The 27,931-nt window shown below is 39.7% G+C and overlaps 1 protein-coding gene across 8 annotated transcripts in view; it reads left to right on the top strand.

Moving 5' to 3' along the window:
- CDK14 (cyclin dependent kinase 14) overlaps positions 1–27,931 on the top strand; it is a 685,360-nt gene that overhangs the window by 423,250 nt on the left and 234,179 nt on the right. For all 8 annotated transcript variants that reach the window (XM_063636396.1, XM_055272770.1, XM_063636397.1 and 5 more), the window contains one exon: positions 25,958–26,021. In XM_063636396.1, coding sequence (XP_063492466.1) covers positions 25,958–26,021 — 64 coding nt within the window. The remainder of the gene's footprint in view (positions 1–25,957; positions 26,022–27,931) is intronic.

The raw sequence follows: 27,931 nt of genomic DNA, 5'->3' as shown, positions 1-27,931 counted from the left end.
TTATTTTTCCATGGTTGCATAACAAATTACCACAAACTTAGTGGCTTAAAACAACATACCTTTATTTTGTCACAGTTTCTATGGCTCAGGTGCCAGGCATAGCTTAGCCAGGTCCTGGAATCAGGATCTTACAAGGCTACAGCGTGGGTGTTGGCTGAACTGCTTTCCTTTCTAGAACTTGGAATCCTCTTTCAATCTCATGCAGTTGTTGGTAGAATTCAATCTCTTACGGCCATAGAACTGATGTCCCTAATTTCTCACTGTCAGCTACAGGCTGTTCTCAGCTCCTGGAAGTGCCATAGTTTCTTGCCACATGATTCCCTAGAAGGCTGTCTCACAGCATGGCAATTTGCTCCTTCAAATCCAGTAAGAGATTCTCTCTCTCCAGTCTACTAAGTCTCCTATGACAGTGTCTTATATAACATAATGCAGTCATAGGAGTGACTCTGTCATCACCATTGCCATATATTATCAACTAGAAGCAACATCATAGTTTCTGCCTGCATTCGGTGGGAGGGGTTTGTACAAGGGCATGACTAATGGATGCTCATCTTAGAGTTCTGTCTTCACAACATGGGACTTAACCTCTGTGTCCCAGTTTCCTCCTCAGTAAAGTGGGAGTAATAATAATATCTACCTGATAGGATGGCTTTGAGGATTAAAGAATTATTAGTTAGAAGTAAAGCGCTTAGGACAATGCCTGGTACATAGAAATTTCTATATGTGATAGCTGTTTTTATTATCTACAAAATGTGAGGATATTGTGAGATGATTTTTAAGATCCCTTCCAGCTCAAACGTTATGGTTTTGTTGCCACACACTGTGATACAAAAATGAACAAGTATAAGAAATCTACTGACTAGAGAGATAGAAAAAGCATAATATAGAGACATGTTGAAATTAACCTAAATAGATTTTGCATTACAAAGAAGCAAGATTCATTCCTCTTTTAGTTTGCCATCAGTGGACCCTCCATAAGTTCTTCCTGATTTGAAATTTTGTGGAACACCTTGTCAAGGGATCCCTTTGGGTGCCTGAATTCCTCCAAGTAAATATTTCTTTGTAAGAAACTTTCATTGGTCAGCATACTCTTTTCTAAATTAATTGAAGCCTGTGACTCTTAAATATACTGTTGAATGATGCCATTGGATTGTAATACAACAGTTTGAATATAGGTGCCAGTGCTATGTTTAGTGTATGAAAGTGTAAGTAGATTTTAACCAAATGTTTTTAAACATGAATAACTGGGACAGTTCAGCCCCTAAATGCCCTCTTAGACCCACAGAAGCCCACAAAGAGGGGGCCTGACAGTCATCTCTCAAAGATGGCTGAGGAAACAGGATGGGTCCAGTCTTGCTATTACGGCTACCTGTGCTGAGAGCTGCTGATGAAAGCTATTCCTCCCCCACCAGGCAGGAAACTGCCAGAGGCTGAGGGACTGTGTGTAGAATCACTTCCATTCCCTGTCTCTTTGGGTGATATATTCTGTCTGGGGTAGTGAGGAGCCAAGAGGCAGCTTCAGTAGTTGTATAATTCATACTCTGTGTCTTTATGTTCTCTTCGTAAAGGCTCATCATTTAGAGTAGGGTTTCTCAACTACTGACAATAGTTTCTCACTATTGACCTTTTGAGCTGGTCCTGTGCATTGTAGGATATTTAACAGCAGCTCTGGTTTCTATCAACTAAATGCTAGTGGCATTCTTCTCCTCCAAAAATGCCTACAAAAATTGTCAAATATCTTCAGTATATTTTACGTATTTATTTACTTGCTTATTTCTCATGCATTTTTTAAGTAAATGAAATGTGCATGATTTTAATAAATCCAAACAGTACAGTACCAAAGAGTAATAGTAAAAAATATTTATCTTATGCCATTACTCCAGCAAAATTTCTCCCTTTTTTTTTTATGGTTGAGTTTTTTTTTATTATTATATTTTAGGTTTTAGGGTACATGTGCACAATGTGCAGGTTTGTTACATATGTATCCACGTGCCATGTTGATTTCCTGTACCCATTAACTCGTCATTTAGCATTAGGTATGTCTCCTAATGCTGTCCCTCCCCTCTCCCCAACCCCACAACAGTCCCCGGAGTGTGATGTTCCCCTTCCTGTGTCCATGAGTTCTCATTGTTCAATTCCCACCTATGAGTGAGAACATGCAGTGTTTGGTTTTTTGTCCCTGCGATAGTTTACTGAGAATGATGTTTTCCAGTTTCATCCATGTCCCTACAAAGGACATGAACTCATCATTTTTTATGGCTGCATAGTATTCCATGGTGTATATGTGCCACATTTTCTTAATCCAGTCTATCGTTGTTGGACATTTGGGTTGGTTCCAACTCTTTGCTATTGTGAATAGTGCCGCAGTAAACATACGTGTGCATGTTTCTTTATAGCAGCATGATTTATAGTCCTTTGGGTATATACCCAGTAATGGGATGGCTGGGTCAAATGGTATTTCTAGTTCTAGATCCCTGAGGAATCGCCACACTGACTTCCACAATGGTTGAACTAGTTTACAGTCCCACCAACAGTGTAAAAGTGTTCCTATTTCTCCACATCCTCTCCAGCACCTGTTGTTTCCTGATTTTTTAATGATGGCCATTCTAACTGGTGTGAGATGGTGTCTCACTGTGGTTTTGATTTGCATTTCTCTGATGGCCAGTGATGATGAGCATTTCTTCATGTGTTTTTTGGCTGCATAAATGTCTTCTTTTGAGAAGTGTCTGTTCATGTCCTTCGCCCACTTTTTGATGGGGTTGTTTGGTTTTTTCTTGTAAATCTGTTTGAGTTCATTGTAGATTCTGGATATTAGCCCTTTGTCAGATGAGTAGGTTGCCTGTTTACTCTGATGGTAGTTTCTTTTGCTGTGCAGAAGCTCTTTAGTTTAATTAGATCCCATTTGTCAATTTTGGCTTTCGTTGCCATTGCTTTTGGTGTTTTAGACATGAAGTCCTTGCCCATGCCTATGTCCTGAATGGTATTGCCTAGGTTTTCTTGTAGGATTTTAATGGTTTTAGGTCTAACATTTAAGTCTTTAATCCATCTTGAATTAATTTTTGTATAAGGTGTAAGGAAGGGATCGTTACCATTGTTAAGGCTATAGGAGATCTCCAGAGATTGCACTGAATTTCATGTAAATGCAGTTATGGGCATATACTTATAATACATGCAGCTGTGTATTACATTTTTATTAGCAGCTTTTTTTTTTATTTGTGTTCAAGATGACAAGAAAATGACCAGAATGAATCTGCTTTAGTTTGTTTCCATTGTATTGTTTAAAAGCTCATTAGCTCTTTCCGAGCTGATATGCTGCATATAAGAAGAATTATTTCCTGCCCACTAGGAAGCTATGTCCTTTTAACTTACTCTCTCAGCCTCTGGAGCTTCTCACTATGGTCTCTTTAAAGACTGATGCCGTATGGCTAGAAGAAAAAACTCTTTGGGCTTCAATATTTCAAGCCTTTGAAGTATACATTTTTTTTTCATCTAATGAAACAACTGAATCCTTTGAAAGTACTAACAACTATTTTTTTGTTGGGAGCATGTGAAACTTGGTATTTCTTGATTTCCTCATGCTACTGAGAACGTCCACCACGATGATATATTTTTTATATTACAGTACTATCTTATTCCACAGCGGAACATGATGTTCGTGTCAAGACTTGTCCATTAATCAGTACACCATTTCCTGTTTTTCATAATAAATGCATTACTGTTCCTGCTACTCTGTAAATCTGTTTTCTGTATCCTAGTACCATAAACCCTAAGTTTGGTTTTTGTTGGTGATGGGGTGGTGGTGTTCTTGATTTTCATGTCTTCTATGATATATTATCACTCAGGGAAGATTTTTCAAAGTGACAATTTCTACTGTTGGCAAGATGAAATAAGTACTTCTCAATACTCCTAATGGGATTATAAGTTGATATAATGATTCTACAGAATAGATTACAAAGAATTTTTAAATATCCATACCATTTGGCTCAGTCACTAGAGTTCTCAGAGTTGCTAAATAGTCACTAAATGTAAAGATTTCTGAGGAATTCAATTATAGGGAATAGATAGACAAATTATTTTAATTATTACCACTACTATTGTTGGCATTAGGGGACAAAGTACTATACTAAGCATTTTTATGCATTATTTCATGAACTCTCACAATGTTGGGAAACAGGTGTTATTATTATCCTATATTCCATAAAAGGAAAGTGGTTTTTTGTTTTTGTTTTTGTTTTTGTTTTTTTTGAGACAGAGTCTCAACCTGTCACCCAGGCTGAAGTGCAGAGTGCAATGGCTCGATCTTGGCTCACTGCAACCTCCGCCTTCTGGGTTCAAGCAGTTCTCTTGCCTCAGCCTCTCAAGTACCTGGGATGCACGCCAACATGTCTGGCACATTTTTGTATTTTTAGTGGAGACGGGGTTTCACCATGTTGGCCAGGCTGGTCTTGAACTCCTGACCTCAAGTGATCTGCCCCCCTCGGCCTCCCAAAGTGCTGGGATTATAGGCGTGAGCCATCATACCCAGCCGGAAAGTGTATCTTAAAGAAGCTAAGCAACCCATCCAAAATGATGATGATGATGATGATGATGATGATGATGATGATTATGATGGTGATAATGATGTCAGCTAATATTTACTGAGTGCCACTATATGTTATAATGGTATTTTTAGTACTTTTCATGCATTGCCTTATTTAATCTTCTTACCAAGAATCGAGTGAGGTAGATACTCTTTGTTATCCCTGTTTCATCAAAGAGGAAATCGACGCACAGGGAAATTAACTAACTAGAATAAAAGAGTTTAAATTACTGGGTTCAAAATATTTAAGTTGGATGCTGGGCACAGTGGCTTATGCCTGTAATCCCAGCACTTTGGAAGGCCAAGGCAGGCATATCATTGAGGCCAGGATTTCGAGACCAGCCTGGCCAACATAGAGAAACCCTGTCTCTACCAAAATACAAAACTTAGCTGGGTGTTGTGGCACACGCCTGTAGTCCCAGCTACTCAGGAGTCTGAGGCAGGAGAATCACTTGAACCTGGGAGGCAGAGGTGGCAGTGAGCCGAGATTGTGCCACTGCACTCCAGCCTGGGTGATAGAGTGAGATTCTGTCTCAAAAATAAATAAATAAGTTGGGACTTGAATGCAGATAGATTGATTTCGGCAGCCGCACTCTTATCGTAGTGCTTTTCCATGATCATGTGGCTGGTAAGTAAGTGGCAGACCTGGACCCAAACCTCGGTCTCGTAGACCTTCTCTTAATCACTGAGCAGTATAGCTAATTAGTTCAGCTAAGTCTATTTGATAGGTTGTCTTTAGTATGTGATGTGCTTATTTACCCTCTTCAGAGCTACTCCCATGAACACTCCTTATACCCAACTAATAGTTTTCTGCTGGTGATTGATTCCCTTACTCTAAATGTGATCCAGCCAGGTCTCAAATGCAAATACTGTTGAATAATTTTGAAGTAATTTAGGAATCGAGGATATAAGTCTTTAGGTGTTTTGTTTGCTCAACTGTTTGAGACAGAGACATCAACTGAAATGAATGAGGCCTTCTTGGTAAGAGGTAGGAGGGTCTGTGTAATTTTGAAGTGTTTGTTTCTAATGTAGTAACAGAGCTTTTCATGGCATACATTAATAAAAGAATCAAATTCTGTTTTATATTATGAATGCACCATAACAAAACTGGATTGCTTTGCACCATACTGCAGTTGTACCTGGCACTTTGTTCTTCTGACCTCCTAACTCTAAAATCAGCCACAGATGAGCCTGTTAAAGTAGAGAAGGGTTTCTGCCAAGGGATTGTCCAAAGATTGTCCAAAGAAATGTACATAATAAAAGGCATCTTGGGGAAACCTAGCTATTCCATTCAAGCGGGAGGTAGTCTAAGGCCTACTCAGTGAGTAATTTAGTAAAGAACAGTGAGTTTTATGACCTAAATCTCATGAAATTACATTAATGTAAGCATGGTTCATGGAATGAGAAAGTGATGAAAATGATGTTGATTGTTCTTGGACTCAAGTGTGGTACTTTAATGTACTATAGGTGGCCTTGATCATATGGTTGCTGCCTTTTGACAAAGCTGGCAGGAGAAAGAAAGACACAAGTGGCTCTGTTTGGGCATTACAGTGTAGCCTGAAAATGCTACATTATTGAGGATGATCTTTTGAAAGTAAGAATCTGAGGCAACTGCCTGTGCACTGCTTGTGCCTGTCTCTAGAGCAGTATGGGAAAAAAAGACTAGCAGTGAAGGTTTTCTTCCTTTTTCAGTTTAATTTTGTATATTCTAAAAGAATGAGTCACCAGGTCTCAGGCAGGAGTTGCATTGTTGCCAGTCCTGATGTTTTATCTTTCAAAAATGCCCACTCACTGTCAATGTCTTTTCCTCAACCTGTTGTGCTGTAAGCCTATTTTATTGTCAAGGAAGAGCCAGACAAAAGTGGCTGAAAATTAAAAATCTAGGTGACATCTTTTAGAGGACTAAGTTACCTGTTTTTTTTTTAGTGAACATAATCATTAGAAGACTTTGCACCTTGGTTGGGCCGTCCCTTTGCTCCTTTTTGTTGACAGGCAGTCTTCTAAGGCTGTCCTTTCTCCCTGTAACCTGTCAGCAGAACAGAGGCACAGTGGAGAGACAGTGAGGAGAGCTGCCTTCTTGAGAGATGAGAGGAAGAGCAGCTGCTGACAGTTTCAGCTGTGTAAGGAGGCCATGCCGTGTCTACTGTCTAGATTCCTAACTTTTGGGAAACTTTATGCTTTACTGAAAACAATAAACCACCTTAGCAGTGTTTTGCAATGTGTTGATAATCTGGAGTGAAAACAACTGTTAAAGTAATCACAAGACAGGATAGTCTTATAGAAGTAAGATGGAAAATAGGAAGAGATACTCACTGTTAGGCCAACCTCTGATGTGTTAGAGTATCTTTGATCTTCATTCTGTCCTTCGTATGAGGGTAAAATTCTCCATCAAAGGTCAACATATGTGTTTAAATTAATTTTCTAATATAATCTTGTGGGAAGATCACTAGAGTCCAGAGACCATCCTCTCTCCCCTCCCTCACCAGTCACCATTAGCTGCGTGACCTTTGGCAAGTTATGCAATCTGTTTCACACACCATTTATATATGTCTGCGTAAATCAGTGCTTCCCACTTAGGGTTTATTGTTCATTATATCATATTTCATAGTCATATACGGTGAGGCCCCCTCCTCCTAACTCCTCTGACCATTATAAATTCCCTGCCCAAACTCTTATGACCATTATAAATTCTCTATCTAAACTATCATGATGCTGGATAAATTAAAACGTCGTATGTTTCTCGCTGGAGCTCCTCTAGAACGTGTTCCCCTCTTTGTTTCCTTGGTACACTTAGGCAAAAGATCTCTTAGCCTGCCTACTGCTACCCTTTCCTACGTAACTGTGGAGATAACAGTATCAGTGTTCAAAAACAACTGATTAAAGGGTGGGGAAGAATTAGATGTATATCTACTTCAGCATTAGTCTCTTAGCTGATTCATGTATAACTCACAATGCGTAACTGTCATAATTTCTAGATACTGGAAAATAATGGGCCAAATATATTACTGATGTAGAAATACATTAAAGTATAACATGTAGTTAACCATGTAGCTCACAACAATCTAAGCCGGTGCTGAGGAAGCTAAATTAACATCAGTTTACAATTTGAACCAAAACTAACAGCAACTGAGAGTTGCAACCAACTGATTGTAATACTGACAATGACCCCATATCTCAGTGCCATCCAGAGAACTGCAGACATCTACTCTCGTCGTGTGCCAGTGTTGTTAGGAGTGCCCCAAAGTTTCGGGACTTGCTTGGCAGCCATACTTCCTTGGAAGATGCCTCATTTTCAACTCTATGTAATTTACTAATTTTAGATTATGCATACCACGTTTTAGTATTGGGATTCCAAATACTGATTCTTGACCCACAAGCTTTTAGGAATAAGTAGCCCATTTGTAGGTGAAAGTCTGTACTATTATATGTCAGTTGCCAAAAGAGCATTGCATGGGGAATGGGAGCTGATTCTTTTTTTGTTGCTGCTGTTGTTTTTCAATAGCTTTAGGGGGGTACAAGTGGTCTTTGGTTACATGGATAAATTGTATAGTGGTGAAGTCTGGGCTTTTAGTGGTGAAATCTGGGCCTCTCCTCTCCCCTCCCCTCTCCTCCCCTCTCCTCCCCTCCCCTCCCCTCCCCTCCCCTCCCCTCCCTTCCCCTCGCCTCCATTTCCCTCCTCTCCCCTCTCCTCTCCTCTCCTCTCATCCCCTCCCCTTCCCTCTCCTTCCCGCCCCTCCGCTCCCTTCTCCCCTTTCCCCTCTCCCCTGTCACCCAAATAGTGTGCAGTGTATCCAATAGGTGATTTTTTTTATCCCTCACCCCCCTCTCATCCTCCCTGCTTCTGAGTCTCCAGTGTCCATTACACCATTCTTATGCTTTTGCATACCTATAGCTTAGCTCCCACTTATAAATGAGAACATGTGGTATTTGGTATTCTGTTCCTGAGTTCTGCTCTTACGATAATGGCCTCCAGTTCCATCCAAGTTGCTGCAAGACATTATTTTATTCTTTGTATGGCTCAGATTTCCACGACAGACACACACACAAACACACACACATACACACACACATACACCACATTTTCTTTTTCTGCTCATCTGTTGATGAGCACTTAGGTTGATTCTGTATTTTTCCATACATTGCATATTGCATAGTCCTACAATAAACGTGGGAGTGCAGGTATCTTTTTTACGTGATTTATTTTCCTTTGGGTAGCTACCTACTAGTAGAATTACTGGATCGAATGGTAGATGTACTTTTAGTTCTTTAAGAAATCTCTATACTGTATTCCATAGAGATTTTACAAATTTGCATTCCCACTAACAGTGTATAAGTGTTCCCTTTTCACCACATTCACGCCAACACCTATTTTTTGACTTTTCTAAAATGGCCATTTTCACTGGAATAAAGTGGTATATATCATTGGGTTTTAATTTGCATTTCCCTGATGATTACTTATGTTGAGCATTTTTTCATATGTTTGTTGGCCATTTGCATATCTTCTTTTGAGAAATGTCTATTCATGTTGTTTGTCCACTTTTAATGGGATTATTTTATTTTATTTTTTTTTTTGCTGGCTGTCTTGTTGGAGTTTCTTACAGATTCTGGATATTAGTCCTTTGTTGGATGTATAGTTTATGACTATTTTCTCCCATTCTGTAGGTTGTCTTTTTAATTCTATTGATTATTAATATTATTATTGTTGCTATGCAGAAGATTTTTAGTTTAATTAAGTCTCATTTATTTATTTTTATTTTTGTTACATTTGCTTTTAGGGTCTTAGTCATAAATTCTTTGCCTAGTCCAATGTCCAGAAGAGTTTTTCCTAAGCTTTCTTAGAGAAATTTTATGGTTTCTGGTCTTACATTTACATTCAAGTCTTTAATCCATCTAGAATTGACTTTTGTATATGGTGATATATAGGGGTCCAGTTTTGTTCCTCTGAATATGGCTTTAAATTTTCCACTTTTATACTTTTGGTTACTATGACCTTGTTGTATAATTTGAAGTCAGATAATGTGGTGCCTCCAGCTTTGGTCCTTTTTCTCTTAGGATTGGTTTGACTATTTCCAGTCTTTTTTGGTTTCATATGAATTGTAGGATTATTTTTTCTAATTCTATGAAAAATGATATTGATCATTTGATAGGAATTGCATTGTCTGTATGGATTGCTTTGGGCAGTGTGGTCATTTTCACAATATCGATGCTTTCAGTCCATGAGCGTGGAATGGTTTTCATTTGTTTGTGTCATTTCTGTTTTTCTTTTTAATCAGTATTTTATAGTTCTCCTTGTAGAAAATTTTCATCTGCTTGGTTAAGTATGTTCCTGAATGTGCTTCCTTCTCCTCTCCTCTCCCCTCCCCTCCCCTCCCCTCCCCTCTCCTCTCCTCTCCTCTCCTCTCCTCTCCTCTCCTCTCCTCCTCTCCTCTCTTCCGCTCCCCACTCTCCTTTCCCCTCTCCCCTCTCCCCTTCCCCTTCTGTTTCCTGCAGCTATTATAAATGGGACTGAGTTCTTAATTTGATTTTCAGTTTGGTCATTATTGGTGTGTAGCAGTGCTACTGATTTGTGTACATTGATTTTTGTAACCTGAGACTTTGATTTTGTAACTGAATTCATTTATCAAATCTAGGAATCTTTTCAAAAAGTCTTTAGAGTTTTCAAGGTATAAGACCATATCATTGACAAAAAAACGTAGCTTGACTTCCTCTTTTCTAATTTGAATGCCCTTTATTTCTTTCTCTTGCCTGATTGCTCTGGCTAGGATTTCCAGGGGAGTCTGTTCTTAACCAGGAGTAGGCTTGTAGGGCCTTGTGGCCCCAGAGATTATGATGAAGATCACCCTTTATCAGGACCTATATTTTTCCATACTTGTATCCTAGCTTTTCCTTGGCAAAAATAAGCTCTCAATAACTTTTGAAAATAAATGGATACGTATGTAATAGTATACACATATTAAAATTTTGATTGTATATATCTAAATGCTATATATACAGTTGCAAAAACTATAACAAAATATTGCAAATGTAGTACATTTTTATAGAACTATTTTGACCCAAATTTTTAAATAAGTTTCCTAACATTAAATTTATCAGAGGTTTAGTTGTAACTCACACATTCCCGCATACCTCATTCAAAGCCCTAAAAATAGCAGCATCTTTTTTTAGAACAGGTAAATGTATGCATTTTCTTTCAGTATACAGGCTCTGACCTGCATATTCTCAATATAGGACCAGTCCTTAGAGAGCAATAGTTACTGTGGGCGTAGCACCCAGAGGCTCCATCCTGCTCTCCCTCCCAACCACTGCAGACACAAAAGCACAGAGGAGGTGGCACCTCCTTTCAGTATTTGCCACCTCTTCCAAGAGCCCCATATTCTGCCTCTCAAATGTCCCATCCTAAGTGCAGGTAGGTGCCCCTGTGAAAGAGGAGGTAAGACTGTGAAGAAGAGAAAGAAAATGCAAGGCTGTCACCTGGTAGAGGCACCCTGCAGCTGCCTCCTGACCCCACCTTGCTGTTGATCCTCACTGACCAGTGCTAAAAATGTAGAGGAAACTATTCACTTTTTGACCACCCCTCACTCCTTCCACTAAAGTTCTTGTCACTTCTCCTAAGTCACATTTGCCTTTCAGTTCTTGGCCTCAGAGTCTCCCTCCCAGTATCTCCCTGGGCTTAGAAGCCTCAGGCCAGCCTGTTCCTTCCCTTGGCTGGAGTTGCTGCCTCTGGCTGAGGCTAGGTGAGACTTTGGGAAAAGAAAACAGGAGCCTTGTCCTGCTCCCTGGTCTGCTTCTATAGGAGTGCTGTGATTTCCCTGGTGGATGCATTTTCATCAGGAATGCTGTTGTACCAGAATGGTTTGGCTCTGTCGTCCTTTTGGTTTATTATGAATTAAGCAGCCTTCTGTGCACCAGCCAGTGGACTAACAACCATGTAGAGAATTGTTTCTTTGGGGAAATATATTGTGAGTCTCAAACAGCTCTGAATCTGTTGGAACACAACTCCATTTTAGGTGCCAATATTTTGTTTTTGCACTGTGGAATTTTATAGTGGTAAAGGGACAATAAGATGATTGCTGCTAGGCTTTACTTGCTATTTTTGCATGATGTGATTTTCCTTTCTGTATCATGAGCAGAAACCCATAAACAATGCAAATGCTCATCAATAGGCAAGCAGATGAATAATATTCCCTTTCGATAACAGTCATACAGGAGTTTGGATGAATCTTAGCAATGTAATGTTAAGTGAAAAAAAAATCCCAAAATATTAGATACAGCATTATATCCTGTATGTAAAATTTAAAATAATTAAAATTATTTTATAATCGTTATAAGGACAACAAAGTTATATAAAAAAGAAACATAGAGAATAATGAACATGATTCAGGATGGAGCTTACTTCACTTGGAGGAGGTCAGGAGGTTGCATGGGGCCTTAGCCAGACGATTAGATGTGGATTGTTGTTAAATGATGTAGTGAGTTCATGGGTGCTTATTAAGTTAATTAAAATAAAATTCCCTGCATCAGATCCAAAGCAAGAAAAAAATAACAAATGCATTCTTTTCTCCTTAGTTTAAGGATAAACACTGTTTTATTTTCCAGGTTGAAATAAGAATAAATCACAAACTTGTTTTTCATAGGAAATATCCATATGGGAATGTTGCTCCTTGACTTTGAAACCAAACTAAGTATGTCCAGTAGGTCAGCAGAAGCTTAGCAGCACCTGCTGGGGGAAAAGGAGTCATTTAGCTAGTGAGGTCACCCAGTTGAGCACTGACCTTCAGTCTGTCAGTCTTTGCTGGTCTTGTATACATAAGCCTCTCTTTGTGAGTCAACCGAGATGAATTAACAGTCCTATTAGTAGTGTTTTACCAGACAGCAGGGGGAAGGGCACCTCATAAAGGGTCATACATCCAGGTTGCATCCTGCTTCTGTTCTTCTCTTCCAGGGCACCTAGGCAGGGTCCCCTCTTAGCTTTCATTATTATGTCCTATTTCATTGGGTTGATGCAGACTCATAAAATAATAGGTGTAAAATTGCAAATAGTAGACCAGCTTATGAGAAGTTGTTATTCCTGCAAGTAGACATGTTTCCCCAGATTTTTCTGTTTACTTCATATACCTTATATGTATAAACTATCCCTGTTGAGTATCATTTACAAATAATATCTTGTAAATGGTAATTTTACTCTGTAGTAGGTTAAATAATGGATACCCAAAGATATTAAGTCCTTATACCTGGAACCTATAATCCGACCTTATTTGGAAAAATGGGTCTTTGCAGGTGGGATTAAGTTGAGGATCGTGAAATGGGGTAATTATCATTGAGTATCCAGATAAGCCATAAGTTCAGTCATTGATGTTCTTATAAAAGAGAGGCAGAAGGAGATTTGACACAGAAGAGAAAGCAGTGTGAAGAGGGAGGCAGAAATTGGAGTGATGCATCCACAAGCCAAGTAATGCCAGCACCCACCAGAAGCTGGAAGAGGCAAGAAACTGCTTCTCCCCTAAACCCTCCAGGGGGGACAAGGCCCTACTAACATCTTAGTTTCAGCGCATTGGAAACAATTTTGGCTTCAGGCTCCAGAACTGTGAGAGAGTACATTTCTTGTTTTGAGCCACCAAGTTTGTGTTGTTACAGCAGTCACAGGAAATAAATACATTCATATTAACATGTTTTTGAAGATAATATAATTTTCTAAAACACAATTGAGGATGTCAAGCTTTTGAAGTGTTCTGAATCAATTCAATAACTTTGTCACATTTAATTTTGATGTAACTGAAATGAATATTTAAATTAAATATTTAAAGCACTACATTTTTCAGGGTAAAAGTTGACAATCAGCACACATTACAGAAAAACAAGATGGTGAGCAATTTGGGCATGCTTATGTATCGTTTTGACACAAGTGTGAGGATTTTCATTGGCCTTAAGTTTGCAGCTGAAGTAAAAGCATCAGTGGATGAATTGAGCATTTTTATTATTATGTCCTGCCAGCTTCCAGAAATGATTCAAAACCTCTTGGAGCTACCTATTCTATAAGGCTATTCGAGGTAGAAGAGCAGGTACCTAGGGGTGAGCTGTGACTTGCAGAGTGCCAAGCCAGTTCTCCATGCAGTCATTATCATCAGTGGTAGCTCCTGATACCACAGAACTTGAAATTGCCCTCAACCCTTCCTTTACAAATGCTATTTTAAAGAATAATCTTACATAGGCACTCCAGATGAAGGTGGACTTGTGACCATAACTTCCTCTCCTCTATTCGTGCCTTTTAGGTCGAAAAGTCCAATTAGAATGCATCTTTTAAAGCAGTACTTCTCAAACTTCAGTATGCTTGTAAACCACCTGGCGTTCTTCATGAGCTGTAGATTCTGATTCAGCAGGGAGTGGGACCTGAGCTTCTGCAGGTGGTGGTGATGCTGCTAGTTCATGGACCACACTTTGAGCAGCAGGGCTGTAGCATCTAGTGCTCCTGCTTACAGGTTTCTCCCTGTTTTTCCCTATTTTGAGGCACAGTTTCAGGCAGTGAGGCTGGTTCTGCTGCATTTGCTTGGCAACATCACCTCCCTCCAGCCTCTGCAGCTTCCACCCTCTGGCCGCTGCACATGCACGTATGTTTCCACTACTGTGGGTCCCACAGTGCACAGTTAGGGACTGAGTCTGAAGCTGTGTCACAATAACATCACTCAGTCTGAAAAGAGAGAAAAGTCGTTGAGATGAGAGTGAAATCCATAAGGGAATCAGGGTTTAGGGAGACAGGGAATATAAAAACAGTAGGAGAACAGGGAGAGGGAAAAGCATGAAAATTTAGTTGGGGAAAAACATTTGAAATGTGCTACTTTCACTGCAGAATTTTCCAGGCACTAAGAGCATTTTCTGGAATAATTTTAAATTTATTTATTTGTTATCCTCGAATTTCTTTAGCAGCTTGTTGTATTCATTCATCCACAAATCTTTTGTGACCTTCTGTATACAGGCTGAAAACTTTAAAAAAAAATCTCTGAACTGTATAACTAAGTGCTGCAGCCTCTGAGAGTTTGTCTAGTTAAATCGGGCCAGTCAGTGGTCCCAACTCGGCTGATGTTAGAATCACTGAGGAGGTTTGGAAAATTCTGCATATCTTGCTACACCTTGGACCAGTTAAATAAGAATTTAGGGGATAGGTCCCAGTCATTCGCACTTTCTTCTTTTTCTTTTTTTTTAATCAGTATTTTAAAATATTCCTTAGATGATTCCTGTGTCCAGCCAAGCACCGCTAAATGAGACAGTAATCTTCTAGCAGGTGAATTGAACTCATTTTTAAACAACCCCTAAGAGCTGTTTTTGTGTGTGTGTGTTGCTTCCTATATAAACCTTTGCAATGTTGAAAACTCTACATAATATTTTGGAAACACCCTCTCCTTCAATCCATCACCTGCAGCCAAACAGCTGATTAAATATTGAAGCTGCTTTCTGAAGCCCTGTCAGCTTTTCATTTTCTCAGTCCGGTGGCTCCCCCTGCTGTCTTTACCAGGTAGAGCTCACTGCTCTACAGAACCTCATTACGGATTCTGCTGCTCCGCAAAACACAACCCAGAATCATAGTATTTTAAGGAAGATTTTCTAATCCCACATCAAGCCTGTATGTCACTGCCAAAAACGAACATTCAGAATACTCTAATCTCTTACATAGTGGTAGTTTAGGTAAGGCCTAGGGAATGATGGAAGAAAGGAACTATATATATGTAAATAGATAAACTCACACCTGTATACACACACACACACACACACACACACACATTGATAGCTTATCCTGCTACCAGCAAAATATTCTGTTAGCCATGTGATTGTGCTGGTTCCCTGCAAAACAATTAGCATCGACACTATAGAAAGTGGGGAAGGAAAGCTTTCATGACTAACTTCTCTGCCCTCCTTCATATAATTATACCCTTCCTTATCAACCCACTTCTCCCTGTCTACCCTCTAAGCTGTAATTGCAGCCACATAAAACCAAAAGTAAATATATGGGCATCTGTGTGACCTCATCTTGTCACCCAAACTCCGTTGTATATTACCTCAGGATTAAACTAGTGCACTGTGTCTATGGAAGCAGAATTTGATTCTTATTTTGTCTGAATGCAAAACGAATGCAAAATGCAACCTTAATTCTGCCTAAACCTCATAAAAGTGCTGATTCCATTTACACAGTGCCCTTCTTTGCTGTAGGTTAATATCTTTACCCCATTGGTCTTTGTTGTCATGTGGCTCTGCATAAGTCAGTCTCCCATTCACAATGTAGCACTTAATCTATTCAAAGTGATATCCCAAACCACTTTTTTCTCAACAGCATTTCCAGTCAGCCCAATGGGACATGGGGCACACCCCACCCCCAACCTTTCTGAATACACTCCACAGAAGACTATTTATTTTTGTCCCTTGTCACATGTAGCATCTGGTACTGGCACAGCAATCCAGATGTGTTCTGACTAGTATATCATATGATTAAATGATTACATCTGTATTAATTGTTTATTGCTGCATAACAACATTAACAAAAATGTAGTGACTAAGGCACATTTATCATCTCTCAGTTTCGGTGGGTTGGGATTCCTGGACTTAGCTAGGCCCTCTGCTTCATGGTCTTAAAAGGCTGTAATCAAGGTATCAGCTGGGGCAGCAGTCTGATGTGAGGGTCAGCTAGAGCTCATGTGGTTCTTGGCAACACTCAGTTTCTTGCAGGCTGTGGAACTAAGGACTCAGGTTCTTGCTGGCTGTTGGCTGAAGCCACCCCCAGTTCCTTGCCTTCAGGCCTTCCCAACATGGCTGCTCGCTTCCTCAAAGCCAGCAAGGGAGCAAGTCCTCTAGCACAATGGCTGTTATCATTGTACACAATATACAGTTGACCTGTGAACAACACAGCTTTGGAATTCACGTCCACTTAAACGTGGATTTTTTTCAATAAAAGTAATAACAAATGTGCCTGTCTCTCCTGCCTCCCCTTCTGTCACCTCCGTGTCTTCCACATCTGCCACCCTTGAGATAGCAGGACCAAGCCCTCTTCCTCCTCCTCAGCCTACTCAACATGAAGATAAAGATGAAGACCTTTATGATGTTTCACTTCCACTTAATAAATAGTAACTATATTTTTCTTCCTCTTGATTTTCCTAATATTCTTTTTTCTAGCTTACTTTATTGTAAGGATATAGTATATAATAAATATAACATATATATAGTTGGTAAGACTTCTGTTCAACAGTAGGCTATTAGTAGTTAAGTTTTGGGAGAGCCAAGAGTTATATGGGAATTTTTGACTGTGCATGGGGTTGGTGCCCCAACCCCTCATTGTTCAAGGGCCAGTCGTAATCTCAGAAGTGACATCTCATCACTTTTGCCATATTCCGTTGGTTAGAAGTTGCTGCTCCCACCCACACTTAAGGAGAAGGTTGTGAACACCAGGAGGTGGGAATCACAGGGGCGAGCTTAGAGTCATCTCTCCTAATCTCTTTTGACTTCTAGTAGGTGGTCTTATAGAAGTTTTTATTCAGCTAAAAACCACAAGTCTTTTTTTAATGCAGCTTGCTGCATGCCAGCTGTTCCCATCTTGAACAATCAATTAATAGAATCTAAGTATTGGACTTTATGTTTATAGCTATCACATTTTCCTGGTGTTAGGTTCAGCCAGTTGTTCATGCCTGATTAAATATTTTTGAATCCTGGTTCAGCCATCAGAATACTACACATCCCTTCTATTTCATGTCATCTGAAAAATGTAAGACATCCCTCTGTCTTCCTTCAAGTAGCTGATAAAAATCCTGAAGAGGATGATACCTAACATTATACAGAATATACATGTACATCTACATCACATGTCCTATAGACATAAACATATGTATGTGCATGTGTGTGTGCACACACACGTGTGTGTTGAATGTGAGAGAGAGAGAGAATGAAGAAAACCTTGTTCTGATACTCAAAACCCCCTTCTAGGGTCTGGTCATGTGGATGTGAATTGTTTAACAACATCTGAGCCACATTGCTCAGCCAGCTTCTCCTGGAAGCAGATAGTACAGCTCTTCAAAGCATGGTCTCTCTAGCTACACCAACCTGATATAGGACTCCGGCTCCCCAACTTTCTAGCTGTGCAACCTTGAACAACCAGTTTGTCAGTAAACTGGTTATAAACCTGATATTGCACACATGATATCAATAAAGGATAGCTTATTTTCTTGATGCCTGGCTAAAATCGACATATGCTGGAGGAGCGAAGGTTACTGCCCAGACGCTCTTCTCTGAATTCAGGATGTTGACAAGTTTTATTTGACCCATCTCATTTAGTTTTTGTTTTAAATTTGAATTAAGTAATTTTTCGTAGAAATTTGAATTAGGTCATAGGATTAAGGTACTTTCACAGGAAATCCAGGTATCATCCAGTTCCCTTAGTGAAATGGAAGCTACAGCAATACTGGGGCCTGCACTGTACATGGCAGCCTCCGGCGGAAGCTGAGCAGTCGCTGCTCTCTGTGGACAGTGCCTTGTCACATTCAGTCCTGCCTTCTTTCTCCCCAGCCCTCTCCCTCAGTCACCTGCCTGACTGCTTCTAGAAGAATTTTAATTTGCATTACCGTTCTGCTCCAGGAAGGCAGAGTAAGGTAGGAGGAAAAGCACAAATCTTGAAGCTGAAGACGACTCTCTTCTAGTTTTTAAAAAGGTTAGTTTAACATGACTTTTATTTAATGAAGTCATGATAATTTGTCATTTACAAGGATCCTTCAGGTCTATATAGTTAATTAAACAAATATTTAACGAGTGCCTACTTTATGTGCTTTGATAAACAAAAGGAATATAAAGTAAACAAAAATTTTAAAAAAGACATGATCTCTTATTACACTTAGAGTACAATGAAAGAAATAGACATTTATCAAATTTTCACAGAAATAAATGTAAAGTTTCAACTGTGACAATTTTTACCAAGAAGCCTACAGTGCTATAATGGTATATTATGGTGATTCTGCCCCAATATGCAGGGGCTTGTCCTGAGAAAAGGATGTTTCAACTCAGAGATGAAAAATGAATCAGGAACTAATCAAGTGGAATGGGCACAGATGTCCAGGCTTTGGAAATACGTGTGTAAAGGCCCTGTATCCACACCCAAATCTCATCTTGAATTGTAACTCCCACAATTCCCACGTGTCATGGGAGGCACCCAGTGGGAGGTGATTTAATTATGGGGGTGGGTCTTTCCTGAGCTGTTCTCATAATAGTGAATGAGTCTCATGACATCTGATGGTTTAAAAAATGGGAGTTTGCTTGCACAAGCTCTCTCTTTGCCGGCCACCATCCACATAAGATGTGACTTGCTCCTCCTGGCGTTCCACCATGATTGTGAGGCCTCCCCAGCCATGTGGAACTGTAAGTCCATTAAACCTCTTTTTCTTCCCAGTCTTGGGTATGTATTTATTAGCAGCATGAAAATGGACTAATACACGGGTGTTCCCAGAAGACAATACCAGATCACTTAGAGTTGGCACACACACATACATACCTCTGTATCTTTACACACACTCTCTTCTGTCTGGAGTGTCCTTCTCCTACTCATTTGTTTGACAAGCCCCTAGTCACTTTTGAAGTCTCAGTTTTAAGGCTTAATTTTCTTCAAGCTGTCCCTCCGCTTCTTTTCCTGGGCCCCCACTGCACTCATTACACCCCTCATTGAGCAGCCTTGTCATGCTGACTTTCTGTTTCACATGCTTGTCTCTTTCTCTCTCTCTCCAGACTGAGCAACTCCAAGGCAGACACTTTTATAAAAAATCTTTTATCTTCTACACACAGGAAAGGGGTGGTCATGTTGACATCACTCAGTACATTTCTGTTTAATACATGGATGGGAAAACATAACAGTTGAGCAACATGTATATAGTATAAAATGAAAAAGATACATAAGGATGGCCAGTGAAAAGCGTGGGCCCCTTCCACCTCTGATTTCCAGCCACCCATTCCCCTTTTCAGAGACCACTGCTGTTACTAGTTTATTTGTTTGTTTGTTTTTTAGGGATATCCTTTGCCTACTCTAGAAGTTATCTACATAGAGAAAATGAATATTTGATTCAAGTATGCAATTGGCATTTTTCAAGATTTCCATGCTGAAATTTGCTCTCTTTGGTTATTTCCATCTGTCCTTGGCCACTCTTATAATCTCCTCTTACTTACATCTTTCCCCTTCCCCTTAATGTACTCCATCCTTTCAACCTCTGCTTTTTCAATCACGATATCCTCGTCTTAAAAAACTTCCTTCTTGGCCGGGTGCGGTGGCTTACGCCTGTAGTCCTAGAACTTTGGGAAGCTGAGGCAGGTGGATCACTTGAGCCCAGGAGTACAAGCCTGGGCAACACAGTGGGACCCCATCTCTACAAAAAATAAAAAAATTAGTAGAATAGGGTGGAGTGTGCCTGTCATCTCAGCTACTCGAGAGGCTGAGATGGGAGGATCACTTGAGCCTGGGAGATGGAGGCTGCAGTGAGCCACGGTCATACCACTATGACCTCGACAACAGAATGAAATCCTATCTTGAAAAATAAAACAATTCCTTCTCACCATCACCCATGAGGCCACTGGATCCTGAAAGCTTTCTCCTCGCCTTCCACCTGCCCTGTCTGCAGCACATTCATTGTGCTGTCGGGGGTAGTGCCAGCTCCAGGTGGCTTGTCTGTGTTTCCACCTGATCATCGTTTTTCCAGGTGGAGAGTGCACAGTTAGGATCAGAATTAGGAGGTTCTGCTTTCTCTCTCTGGCTCTTCTGGGAACTTCATACCATCTGTTCCAGAGCAGGGTGTATAATATTGCAGCTGAGTTCTGCTGAGCCACTTCACAGGTTTCTTTTAGGACTTCTCACTAAGGAGCTAGAAAAAAAATCTTCCAGATCCGAAAGTAGTACAGCTGTGAAGCAATCATTATTTTAGAGATGTTATATGTGTGGACTTTCAGAGTTGCAGCTTAAAAATCATCAGTTATTAGGTTGTTCTCCAGTCCCTTAGAATCCACAGCTGAGTCCGTTTAAAATCCTCATCACCACTGTAGTCCTGCCTCTAAAACTTAAAGCCTTGAAGTGGGAATCTGGTGCTTTCCATATCACTTCATTAGGACACACTTGTGTGAGCCGGTTTTATTTGTGTCCCATAGGCCAGAATTCCTCTGTGCTGCAGTCTCTGTTAGAGACCTCTCGGTCCCCTTGACCCAGGAAGAACCGTTAGCAGGTCTTGTTCTACTTAAATCACAGTTGTTCAGGGAAAAGCCCATGGACTCCTGTTTAGCAGCTCTGAGGCCTCTGCAAAAGCAAAGACTAGAAAGTGAGAGAATTGGAAGTGGAACTAGTGATAGTTTAGAAAGATAAGTAAATATTTCTGACAAACACTAGTTTGTCAGAGTTACTCTGAGCTCTAGAAGTTTAGAATTTGCTTTTCTTCTGTTATTTGGAGTAGATCTTTTCACAGCGAGGCCCTCTTTTTCTCAGTATCTTCTCTGCCCAACAGAGGCTGACATAACGGGCAGAACCTGGGCCACACCTGCCAGGGCAGAGGCATACCTGGAGGAGTGAGTATGGGGCCATCATTGCCTCTTAGTTCCTCAGGGTCAGGGGTGTAGACCTCCACTGATAAGATGAACTTGTCCTTTTTTTTTTTTTTTTTTTTTTAACAGATGTTAAATAGTCTAAGAAATCACAGAAAAGACTTCTGGCAACTGTATATTTCTGAACAGAGGGACGTGAGACCATTTTGTAGCTAGCATTTTGGCATTTGCTATTTGTTACCATATGTGTGCTGAAGAGTTCCAAATGTTTCTCTCCCTCTGAAATTCCTCCCCCAAGATTCAGACCTGTATTTCCAGCTGCCCAATCTTGACCTGCAGGCATTTCTAACATTTAATAGATCCAGAACGAAACTCATTGCCCTCAGCCCCCAAACTTGCATTATCTCTGGCATTCTTGATTTCAGCTAATAACTTCCCTGTATAAGTGGATTTTAAACAGCAGAATATACATTTTACATCATGACTCACTATGCACACACACAAAGATGTAACTTGAACAACAGTTTCATAAAACAATATGTATCTTTACATTTATGTTGCCCTCTGATACCTTCTCTTGAATTCCATCTTTTGAAAAGTGCCGATGTCAACTCCCTTGATGAATTTTACTTACAATCCCCCAACCAGTCATGTGACCTACAATTTGTGAAAACCGTAAACAGAGATAAAATGCAGTCTCCTTGAATTCAGCGTCTGGCCCCTGCTTCCCATCCTGTAGCCCAACCTGCAGTCTAGCCACAGTGTTATCCAGACACACCATTCATTCATTCAGTCAGTCAACATTTACTGGGTGCATATCTGGTGCTGGGCACATGGTGCACTAAGTATCCAGAGATCAATGTCATCGTCTCCACTCTGAGGACCACAATGCGGAGACAGGTGAGTAATCTAGCAATTACCAGGTAGTGGTTAGGTTCTAAATAGAAGTTTGCATAAAGCACTCAGACATCACAAAGAGGCAGCATATAACTTGGACCAGAGAGTCCAGAAGGTCTTTCAGGAAAAAGTGACCCTTGAGCTGAAGCTACAAGTAGAGGTAGGAGTTCAGCTGGCAAAATTAGGGCAGGGCCTTAGGGAAGAGGAATCCACTATGAGAAGACACGGGGGCTGAGCATCGTGTTAATTTGGAGAGCTGAAAGTGTTCTGATATAAGCCTCTCCTTATAACCGTATACTTTACTGTCACTCCCACCCTTTCTTTACTTGGCAAACCATGACTCAGTGTTCTCTCTCCCACTAAACCACCCTCTCCCGGTAGCCTTTCTCCCTGCCCCCAGGGAGACTCAAGCCTCCCTTCTTTAGGCTCTGACCTCACTCTCCCATGCCATCAGCTTTGCTGTGTTGAAGGCCATTCATCACCACCCCTGTTCATCTGCATCACTAGACCAGGAGCACCTCAAGGCAGAGTCCAAGTCCTTACATCTTCTGTGAGGAGTACAATAAGTGTTAGCCAAATAAAGAGCTGAACCAATAAAAGAAAAAGGAGATGGACAAGCCACAGACACAAGTTTAGGGTAAATCTGCTTAAATGGATGTGTAGAAGACTTTTCAGTATATCATAGATGGAAAAGGGCTTCAAGTGTCATGAACCTGCTTATTTACAGAGCTGGGGACCACATTTTAAGTGTTGGTGGCACCTCAGGTGCAATTTTCTTTTTCTTTCTGTTTCATTTGCAAAAGATAATTTTTGACTTTTAGAAAATATTTTTTTCTAACTTAAATGTGTCTTGTTAATGGAACTTGTTAGCGAATTAATAGAAACGAAAATCTGGCATCAGAGACCACACATACCCTCCTTAGTGCACAGATAGACAGTCATTGCTAATCATACATTAAACCCAAACAATTTTTTCCAAAATGGCTTTTACAGGAAGCAAAATTAATTTTTAATTATTCTTTTCCTTTGCCCACTTTCTGCCCACTTTGCCTTTTCTGTGTAAATGGTTCAGGGTTGTAAGCAGGACAGTTTGAGGTCTGGAATCTCAACAGTTAAGCCTATAATTGAAAAAGAAAAGTCTAATGTATTTGTTTCTTTCCTGGTAATTTTTATGATATAACCATAATATTTCATAATCACTTTGAAACAGAACACTGGATATGGATGAGGATAATGCCTACAAAAAAGTTTTGCTAACGCAAGCATTGTAGAAACAGAGGCAGCCAGGAAAACAATTGTACTTTATTAGGAGCAAGAGAACAGGGCTCAGATTCTGGCTGGACTTTTCATTGTTTATAAAACTTCCATAGGGTCTGTTTTTGCAGTGTTCAAATGCAGGTCTGATTGGCTGTGTTCAAATTGTGCTTTTGAGCTGACATTTTCTCCCTTTTGTTGCTAAAGTTTAGTACTGTTGAACTCCTTTGTCTTTGATGCAAATTTTAGTGAGAACAAAGTGGAGCGTTTCCAGATTAGCTGTATGTGCTGCCTGCAAACTTGTTTGTCTCCTCTTGAAATAATGGTTGGAATTATTGAAAAGAAAGGGAGAAATGCCTTTTGCAGACACTGTTATCATAATCGTTTATGTCAGAGACAATGCTTTTGTCTCTTTTCTCATGTTACAACTCTTCCAGCCCTCTTGCCTGCCTCTTTCCCCCTCATTATCCAGCCCATCAATAATGTGACCTAGTTTGTGTAGATCTATCTATTGATGTTAGTATTAATTAGTGCTGGAAAAAGTAACCAAGTATGAGTCTTAAAAGAATTTTTATTTTCTCATTTGTTGATGCTGGATTCATGTTTCAGCCAGGAACATAAATACATGTATTTAATCCTGATTCACCAGAGTAGGAAGCAGGGAGTTTGGCACTTACTGTATATGTGCCACTCTTTGACATCACTGCCATGTCACCCACTAGTAAATAAATGCATGAACAATTTGAGCCCTGTGTTACCTTATTGCCTAGTAGTGCCTACAAATCCTCGGATAAAGTGAATATGCTTCATTTCCTCTGTTGACAAAGAGTAAACTCTGTAAAATATTTGAAGAGATTTATTCTGAGCCAAATATGAGTGACCAATGGCCCATGACACAGCCCTCAGGAGATCTTGAGAACATGTGCCCAAGGTTGTCAGGCTGCAGCTGGGTTTTATGCATTTTAGTGAGACATATGACATCAATCAATACATGTAAGATGTGTATTGGTTCAGTCCAGAAAGGCAGGACAACTGGACGTGGGAGCTTCTAGGTCATAGGTGGATTCAAGGATTTTCTGATTGGCAATTGCTTGAAAGAGTTATTACCTAAAGACCTGGAATCAATAGAAAGGAATGTCTGGGTTACCCAAAGGGGTTACCAAAAGGGTAGAGACCAAGGCTTTATCATGCAGATGAAGCCTCCAGGTAGCAGGCTTCAGAGACAATAGAATGTAAATGTTTCTTACATTTACAGACTTACAAAGTCTGTCCTATCAGTCTTAAGGCCTGTGTTGATGTTTCTGCTGGTCAGCTGTGCCTGAATTCCAAAAAGGAGGTGGGTATAATGAGGCATGTCCAGCTCCCCTTCCCCATCATGGCCTGAACTGGTTTTTCAGGTTAACTTGAGAATGCCTTTGGCTGAGAGGAGGGGTCCATTCAGATGGTTGAAGGGCTTATAATTTTATTTTTGGTTTACACCTCTCATAATATCCAGTGGTCCTTCTTCTCTTCTGCTGATTTCCAGCTTTATCTCTTGCCCTTTCTAACCTGTTTGTCTATCCATTTATCCAATATAGTTGGAATGACATATCTGGCACTCCCTCGAACATAGCGTCCCTGTGGAAAAAGTGGGCAGTCTAAATTTTCCCATATGGTGGAGCCTCCCTGATCTGAACAGACCCAGTTTTCTGTGGGTTCTTTGAGTAATATCTAATACTGACATAGTGCTATGTGCCAGGCAGCGTTCTCCACACAATTGAGGTAGATGCTGTTAACACCCTCCAGTTTACAGATGAGGAAATTGGAGCTCAGTGGGGTTGTTTCTCGGCCCAAGCTTACATGGCTGGTAAATAGGGGAGCAAGGATTTGAACTCAAGGTGTCTTCAGAGCCTGGCCTCTTAACCCTGAATCTCCCCTTTCTAGGTTCTTAACCCTGAAACTCTGTTGTCAGTCAGTAATTTGCCATGATCATTGAGTGTAAGAGCCATAGATCATGGAACAGAATATTCCAATGGAATGCGCCCAGTTACATGTGAGCTGGAATTGCCCATTAATTCCTTTCCCCAGATCAAACATTGTAGTGATAGAAAAATAGGTGGAGAAAGAAGGTAGACATATGGATAGAAAAAGGAAAACATGTCGAAAGAACAGTATTTTGGCAAAAGGAAACTGTAAATCACATAATTACAGATTTTAACTGTAATGAGAGAATTTGAGCATTCTAAGCTGTCGACCCTGCCTCTTTGAAACATTATGATGCTCAGACAGAGGATGTGGGGTAGAAATGGAAGAATTATTGGAACTGTTAAATGATGAGACATGTGATACTGGAGTGAAAGACAAAAGCTCATGAAAGAATCATGAGGGACACATACAAACTTCATTCAGCAGCATGAAGATGACAGCTCATTGTTTGATTCCTTAGCCTACTTATTAAGTTTGGACTTGATAAAATATAGCAGATTTAACTTGTCTTACCACATTCAGCTGTATTTGTTATAACACAGAGATTCATCTTGGGTGGCTCTTTAGCCGGGTTTGTTTTTACTGAAATAAAATCTCTGGCACACGATAATGGAAAAAAAAATACCAGAGTTTCATAATATGTAGTGTACTATTTTTCTACACTTGAGAATTTTGAGTGCTTTGGAAATAATAAGGCTGTTTCCACAATTTCCTGCTCTCCACTAGGTTCTTGGAACGCCAAATGAGGACACATGGCCTGGAGTTCATTCTTTACCACATTTTAAGCCAGGTATGTTTCATTAATTACAGATGACTAGGTGCTTCCTATATGCAAAAGGTGAGTATATAAATGTTCCCTCTCAAGCAATATACCACCTTGAAAAATTCTGGTTACTTTTGCCATTGTGTACTTTGTCTATTAATGGAATTGTCCTTTTGTTCTCACAAATTATTTGTCTGTGAAGACAGAGTTAAAGACATCACTGATGATTTTCTCCATATATACTTTATTTTATTTGACTGGTTGATCCTGCAGTAACCATTAATTTCATCATCAGTTGGACTAGCATCCATGTCTATAAAAACAAAATTTAAATTGGGGTGCTGTAATCCATCTGTGTCACTTCTTGTAGTAAGTGACCAGGAAAAGTATTAAATTGTAAAAAGGAAAAATCATATTTTTATTTTTTTACAAAACTAGGAAATATATGGTCCATAATTTGAGTTTAAACATGTAAGATATTCTGAATGTTCTATTGTACAGCATTCAATATGTTTTCATGTAAAATATTTAAACCTAAACACTGAAAAATCTGAAAGAAATGTGAACTTTTAAAATAAGTTGTCTTTTTTTTTCACCAGTAGGTGGCAGGCATGAAACTTTGTTTTAATAATTACACTTAACAGATGAATCTCAAACATGGTCTGATTTTTATAAGAGAAGGGAAAGGTTTGGAATTGAAAATTTAATAAAATCAGTGGAATGAATTATTGTAAAATGATTCTCTTGTTGGTTGTTGTGTTTTTTTTTCTTTTCTCAGTTATAAAACATGGCTCACAAAATGCAGACCCACCATAAAATTACTGAAAGGGATTTTATAGAAGCTCTAATAGTCTGTTATCCTATGAGGGAAAAGAGCTATGAATAATATCTGTTAGAGGAGCCAAGTATATTCTTTTCTTCTCTTCCCCTCTTTTGGGGAACCATCAGGAATAAATTATCAGTTCCAAAGAATGACTGAGTTGGGAAACTATTTTTACTCCTAATATTTTTCTTCTGAAAGTGTACAGTGTGTTCAGAATTCTTTTATCTTCTTCAACTGCCCTAAAGACTCTTTGTACTTTTACTGGAAATTCTAAATGACTTCTATGTTCTGAAAGACTATAGAAACCTAACAATTTTAAGTGGACTGACTTTCTTTTTTAAGCAACTAAGAGGCATCCTCTAACTGAACCACGTGTTCTTAATGGAGTGAAGAACACAGTTCTTTATAAGTGATTCAATTGTGGGCTCTTAAAGAAGGTTAACTACCCTGTGTTAGGACCTAAAATTTTAAGTCCTAGGCAAATGAAACAAGAGACTTTAAAAAGATTTGAAATGAATAAAGTTAGATGCAAAAAGGAACAATTAACATGAAATCATTTGGCCTGCCTAGTTTCTGGATTAGAAAACATGGAGTAATTTATGTGTTTTGGTGGGAATAGAATTTATCTTCGTCAACAACATACAAAAGCATTTATTAGTTGTATTTTGGAAAGTACTAGGATGTGGTACCCATTAAGAAATGTGCATCGCGATTTCTCATTGTCCTTCTAAAGAAAAGTTTACTGACAATTAGACTATTTTAAAAAGCAGAAAAGTAGAGAAGATCTGATCTCTGGGAAAATATGTACACCAATACACACCAATATTACAATATTACACCAGTACAAGACTCTTTTTAACAACCAGATCTCTCACCTGAATTAACAGAGCAAGAACTCACTCATTATCCTGGAGAAGACACTGAGTTATTCATGAGGGATCTGCCCCCATGACCCAAACACTTCCCACCAGGCCTCACCTCCAACGTTGGGGATCACATTTCAACATGAGATTTGGAGGAGACAGACATCCAAACTGTATCAGAGTCTAACCTTGGAAGCTGCTGTTTTTCCGTCATTTACTTCTATTTAAATTTCTCTTAAAAGAAATGGAAA

The sequence above is a fragment of the Symphalangus syndactylus genome, chromosome 3 (genome assembly GCF_028878055.3).
Source record: "Symphalangus syndactylus isolate Jambi chromosome 3, NHGRI_mSymSyn1-v2.1_pri, whole genome shotgun sequence".
Lineage (NCBI taxonomy): Eukaryota > Metazoa > Chordata > Mammalia > Primates > Hylobatidae > Symphalangus > Symphalangus syndactylus.
This window is presented reverse-complemented; position numbering and strand designations above follow the sequence as displayed.